General features: G+C 46.5%; 1 protein-coding gene across 1 annotated transcript in view; it reads right to left on the reverse strand.

The window, feature by feature from the left end:
- LOC138955632 (uncharacterized) overlaps positions 1-6,087 on the reverse strand; it is a 12,548-nt gene extending 6,461 nt beyond the window's left edge. The window contains exons 1-3 of the mRNA XM_070327224.1: positions 5,341-6,087; positions 4,517-4,735; positions 40-1,198 (exon numbers count right to left, since the gene is read on the reverse strand). Coding sequence (XP_070183325.1) covers positions 40-1,198; positions 4,517-4,735; positions 5,341-6,087 — 2,125 coding nt within the window. The remainder of the gene's footprint in view (positions 1-39; positions 1,199-4,516; positions 4,736-5,340) is intronic.
- Between the last annotated feature and the right edge of the window lie 286 nt (positions 6,088-6,373).

A 6,373-nucleotide genomic window follows, 5' to 3' on the forward strand; every position in this document is an offset into this window, starting at 1 on the left:
TCCGTGTTTTGTCATAAATGAAAATTTGCAATAACTTACCATTCTTGTTTTTTGAGTCTGTGACTGCGTCGTGACGAGCAGAGTGTGAGGCACCGTGTGTAGGACTGGTGATCATGGCCGCCATGCTCTCGTCTGGGGCTGTCTGGTTCAACTCTTCCTCCTCTTCCTCTTCATCATACTCGTCCATGGACCAGTTGTCTTCCGTAGTTTGTAAGGAGGACCTCTCTGGCTGCTCTGATGTCTTCTCCTGTTGGTAACTGTCTACCATTTCACGACTTCCAGCATCGTCTGCTTGCTGCGACGTACACCCTGAGAAGGGGAATAGTTGAGGTTGAAAATACGCGGGACTACCTCCCTTGCCGTCCGACTGCGCGGCACCGAAGAAGGGCGGGTATCCGAAGTAGCTCAGTGGGTAAGGATTGGTCGCCAACATAGCGGGAAGAAAGCTGCCGGACTGGTCGCGATAGCAGTCTAGGGGCAGGGTGCTGCTGGGTGGAGGGAGGTGGCTGACGTTGTAGGGTCGACTCATCGACCGCAGGTAGTCACCGTAAGACATCACGTGACCGGAAGCCGCGAAGAAGGCAGGGTGAGCGTTGGCCGAGGCTGGCAATGGCAGTAGACTAAGAGGAGCAGGAGGGAAGGAGGCCGTGTGTTGAGGCGGTGTCCAAGCGGTGTAAGCGCTCATGCTTGGGACGTCTGCACCACCCTTGGTTCCGCCGTGGCCAGCTCGAGACAGCGAAGCACTACCGCCATTACGCGCTGTGTGGGGCAGAGCCCTCTGTTCTAGCACACCTCGCCCTAGATGAGAACCCTGATAACGTACAGCTCCGTCAGCAGACGACGAGAGGGAGGTGGTAGGGGAAGAAGAGGAGTGGGAGGGCATGGCAACGCGCCTCCTGCAGCCACCATTAAACATGGCCTTGACGTCCTCCCAGGCGTGAAGCAACCGCTCGTCATCAGGCCCGGCATGCACCAGTTCAAGATGGCGGCGCCACGAGTTGAAGTTGGCGGCGTCAGGGTGACGGTAGGTGGAGGAGGTGGAGGAGGGGGGTGTGGGGGAGGGATGGAAGTGGAAGATGAACTTGTTGGGCGAGAAGTAGACGTGGCACGTGACGCAGCGGATGCACTTGGCGCGCGAGCTGTTGTAACGTGCCGGCACGAACACGCCCTCGTTGCCCCAGCCACACTGGTGACGGACCTGGGGACAGACCTTGGTGAAGTCTTTGGACACATACTTAAAATCAACAGCCTGGTTGCTCTCTGTGAAGAATGGGGATTTCTTTCATCAATTAGTGTTGTAACATACACTGTAACGTCCCCTGGCTGCTTTCTGTGAAGAATAGGGATTTCTTTCATCAATTAGTGTTGTAACTGACACTGTAACGTCCCCTGGCTGCTTTCTGTGAAGAATGGGGATTTCTTTAATCAATTAGTGTTGTAACTGACACTGTAACGTCCCCTGTCTGCTCTCTGTGAAGAATGGGGATTTCTTTAATCAATTAGTGTTGTAACTGACACTGTAACGTCCCCTGGCTGCTTTCTGTGAAGAATGGGGATTTCTTTAATCAATTAGTGTTGTAACTGACACTGTAACGTCCCCTGGCTGCTTTCTGTGAAGAATGGGGATTTCTTTAATCAATTAGTGTTGTAACTGACACTGTAACGTCCCCTGGCTGCTTTCTGTGAAGAATGGGGATTTCTTTCATCAATTAGTGTTGTAACTGACACTGTAACGTCCCCTGGCTGCTTTCTGTGAAGAATGGAGATTTCTTTAATCATTTAGTGTTGTAACTGACACTGTAACGTCCCCTTTCTGCTCTCTGTGAAGAATGGGGATTTCTTTAATCAATTAATGTTGTAACTGACACTGTAACGTCCCCTGGCTACTTTCTGTGAAGAATGGGGATTTCTTTAATCATTTAGTGTTGTAACTGACACTGTAACGTCCCCTGTCTGCAAACTAATTCCATGACAATATATCCACTCTGCACATCATGCAGCCACTATGTTGGTTTCTGGTATGTGACCAAGTGGAAGGATGGTCTTATTCTATGTGAAAGCCTGGGTAGATTTAGTATCGTATCCGAATCGTTTACACGGGAAGCATGCTGCCTTCAAGGGAGAAAGTAAGAAAGTAAGAAAGTAAGAAAGTACAGTATTGTGTACAAAATTCCATCTCACACGGCAGAAAATAATATGTAAAGCGCTTTTAGAATGTCAAGCGCTATATGAATCTCCCATATACAATAAAACAAAGCAAGTTCCTTCTGTGACCTTGACAAAATCATTGAAGACTGAAAGGAATACATAAGATGGTGATGTATTTTTACTGTGTAACTGTTTCGATGACCAAGGTCACGTTGTTTGGAGGATATGGGTAAAATTGGCCAAACAGAAACTGGACAATTAAGGGACGTAGAAAAAGTATTTGGACATAGTGGCCATTTTACTACAAGTTCGTCTTGCTGCTAAGTTTGGAACAACAATCCAAAACCATTGGGCAACTTTCAAAAATTCAGAATAGATAAAAACAAAACAAGAATGGTATGATATTGGAACAATCAATTTATGACAAAACGTTACATTTACTGTACAGCGACCCAGCGGTCATACAAGTGGACATGACAAAACAAAACGTTACATTTACTGTAAAGCGACCCAGCGGTCATACAAGTGGACATGATAAAACAAAACGTTACATTTACTGTAAAGCGACCCAGCGGTCATACAAGTGGACATGACAAAACAAAGCGTTACATTTACTGTACAGCGACCCAGCGGTCATACAAGTGGACATGATAAAACAAAACGTTACATTTACTGTACAGCGACCCAGCGGTCATACAAGTGGACATGACAAAACAAAACGTTACATTTACTGTAGAGCGACCCAGCGGTCATACAAGTGGACATGACAAAACAAAGCGTTACATTTACTGTACAGCGACCCAGCGGTCATACAAGTGGACATGACAAAACAAAGCGTTACATTTACTGTAGAGCGACCCAGCGGTCATACAAGTGGACATGACAAAACAAAGCGTTACATTTACTGTACAGCGACCCAGCGGTCATACAAGTGGACATGACAAAACAAAGCGTTACATTTACTGTACAGCGACTCAGCGGTCATACAAGTGGACATGACAAAACAAAGCGTTACATTTACTGTAGAGCGACCCAGCGGTCATACAAGTGGACATGACAAAACAAAACGTTACATTTACTGTACAGCGACTCAGCGGTCATACAAGTGGACATGACAAAACAAAGCGTTACATTTACTGTAGAGCGACCCAGCGGTCATACAAGTGGACATGACGAAACAAAACGTTACATTTACTGTAGAGCGACCCAGCGGTCATACAAGTGGACATGACGAAACAAAACGTTACATTTACTGTACAGCGACTCAGCGGTCATACAAGTGGACATGACGAAACAAAACGTTACATTTACTGTAGAGCGACCCAGCGGTCATACAAGTGGACATGACGAAACAAAACGTTACATTTACTGTAGAGCGACCCAGCGGTCATACAAGTGGACATGACAAAACAAAACGTTACATTTACTGTACAGCGACTCAGCGGTCATACAAGTGGACATGACGAAACAAAACGTTACATTTACTGTAGAGTGACCCAGCGGTCATACAAGTGGACATGACAAAACAAAACGTTACATTTACTGTGCAGCGACTCAGCGGTCATACAAGTGGACATGACGAAACAAAACGTTACATTTACTGTAGAGCGACCCAGCGGTCATACAAGTGGACATGACAAAACAAAGCGTTACATTTACTGTACAGCGACCCAGCGGTCATACAAGTGGACATGACGAAACAAAACGTTACATTTACTGTAGAGCGACCCAGCGGTCATACAAGTGGACATGACGAAACAAAACGTTACATTTACTGTTCAGTGACCCAGCGGTCATACAAGTGGACATGACAAAACAAAGCGTTACATTTACTGTAGAGCGACCCAGCGGTCATACAAGTGGACATGACGAAACAAAACGTTACATTTACTGTAGAGCGACCCAGCGGTCATACAAGTGGACATGACGAAACAAAACGTTACATTTACTGTAGAGCGACCCAGCGGTCATACAAGTGGACATGACAAAACAAAACGTTACATTTACTGTGCAGCGACTCAGCGGTCATACAAGTGGACATGACGAAACAAAACGTTACATTTACTGTAAAGCGACCCAGCGGTCATACAAGTGGACATGACAAAACAAAACGTTACATTTACTGTAAAGCGACCCAGCGGTCATACAAGTGGACATGACAAAACAAAACGTTACATTTACTGTAAAGCGACCCAGCGGTCATACAAGTGGACATGACAAAACAAAACGTTACATTTACTGTACAGCGACCCAGCGGTCATACAAGTGGACATACAGACACACACTTATGATACAGATAAAAATCTTAGTTCATAAATTGTCAAAGAAAATCGCCTAGAAAACAAAACTAATCCAGCGCTCTCTTTACCCTGAAGGTGAAGTTGTCTGGCAGGCGTGGCGGCCTGACGTCAGCGATGAAGGAGCGGACAAGACGCTCCGCCTCCCGTCTGGTGATGAGTCCACAGCGGCGGGAGGTAACTGGCATGGCGCCGGCTCTTCTCAGCACCTCCAGCTGTGAGGGCGTGCACTGCAAGCACGTGATGCCCAGCGCCACGCGCCGGTTGTGGATCTCGTTGTAGCTGAACTCCTGAAACACGCCAAGAGAGAGTGGGGAGATTTATGAATCTGAACTGATGAGTTGATAATTATGATGCTTTACACCGAGAGTTTGTTTTTGAGAAATTATTAATATTAAATGCTTTTACAGTATCTAAATGTTTCTTATTGTTCTATGTTATGTTCTATGTTTGTTGTCATATACACACCACAAACAAATGTCTCGCTTTAGATAATAAAGTCTTCTATGTCTATGTCTATGTCTTTGTCTATGTCTATGTCTATTATGTATAGATTGAACGTTGCAGTTTACTTTTTTGAGCCATGTGACGTCAAAGGCCGACTATAAAACTCATTTTAAGGCTGCTGGCCTAGACTACAAAATAGTTCGTCCTTGTGTTCCAACTAAAATGTATCGATAAATTATGTTATAAGGTTCTAAACTAATTTATAGAGATAATATATTAGAACATTAAAGACAATGACAGTAAGATACTTGATATGTTAAAAATAGTTCCTGCTTCGTCGCATTGTTGCTGCTAACTTTCCACTGGGAGGAAGCGACCCGGATTTCCCAGGAATTGGATAATAAAGCAAATGAAATGAAATGAAAATGTTTAGCGAGGCGATACTCACGTGCAACAGGGAGGATGAGATCTGCGCCAGACACAGGCGTTCCTGTCCCTGCACGTGCAGCGTGACGATGGGCACCCCGAACAGCACCATGCAACCCACCCGCTCCCCCACCCACCCACCCCGTCCTCCTCCCCCTTCCCTTCCTTCTCCTTCTGCCTTTCCACCCTCTCCATCTTCCTCTTTGTCGTCTTGTTTCTCTGCGTCTCCTATCTTGTCGACTAGGTTTCTTTCTCCTTTCATTCCTGTCCCGTTTGGTGTGAGTGTCCCTTGCTCATCGGAAGCCTCTCCTGTCTTGTGAGTGAGTTTTCTGTCTCCTTGGATTCCTGTCCCGTTTGGTGTGAGTGTCCCTTGCTCATCGGAAGCCTCTCCTGTCTTGTCAGTGAGTTTTCTGTCTCCTTGGATTCCTGTCCCGTTTGGTGTGAGTGTCCCTTGCTCATCGGAAGCCTCTCCTGTCTTGTTTGTGAGTTTTGTGTCTCCCTCCAGTCCTTTCACGTGTTGTATGACTGTCGTTTGCTCATCGGCAGACTCTCTGTCACTGTCTGGATGGTGTGCGGTGTGCGATAGGTTGCGAGGAGACGTGCGGGTGTTGCGGCTAGAGTCTTCAAGGACAGCTCCCATGCTGTGAGTCTGTGCTTGATCTGTGCTCATCACGTCTCTCCCGGCTGGCGACAGGGCGGGGATTGGGACAGTGTTTGATGGCCCGCCCTGGGGACGACTCTCCTGAAGGCTTGTGTTGCCGAGTTCCATGCCTAGAGATCGGCTTGTTCTTCAGGCGTCAATGGACCTCTGGAAAGACCGGAATTGCACGGATTTGCTGTTGTCTGTTATGGCCGCAAGGTAGACTCTTGAATGATCTGTTATGACTGCAAGGTAGACTCTTCAAGGATAGCTTATGGCTCTTGTCTCTGAGCTGATTTTCAAGTTTGTTAAATCACTGCAAGGTAGACTCTTGAAAGATTGCTTATGGCTGTTGTCGCTGCAGTGATTTTCAATAGTCTGTTATCACTGCAAGGTAAACTCGTGAAAGATCGCT

This window comes from Littorina saxatilis, linkage group LG1, assembly GCF_037325665.1.
Source record: "Littorina saxatilis isolate snail1 linkage group LG1, US_GU_Lsax_2.0, whole genome shotgun sequence".
Lineage (NCBI taxonomy): Eukaryota > Metazoa > Mollusca > Gastropoda > Littorinimorpha > Littorinidae > Littorina > Littorina saxatilis.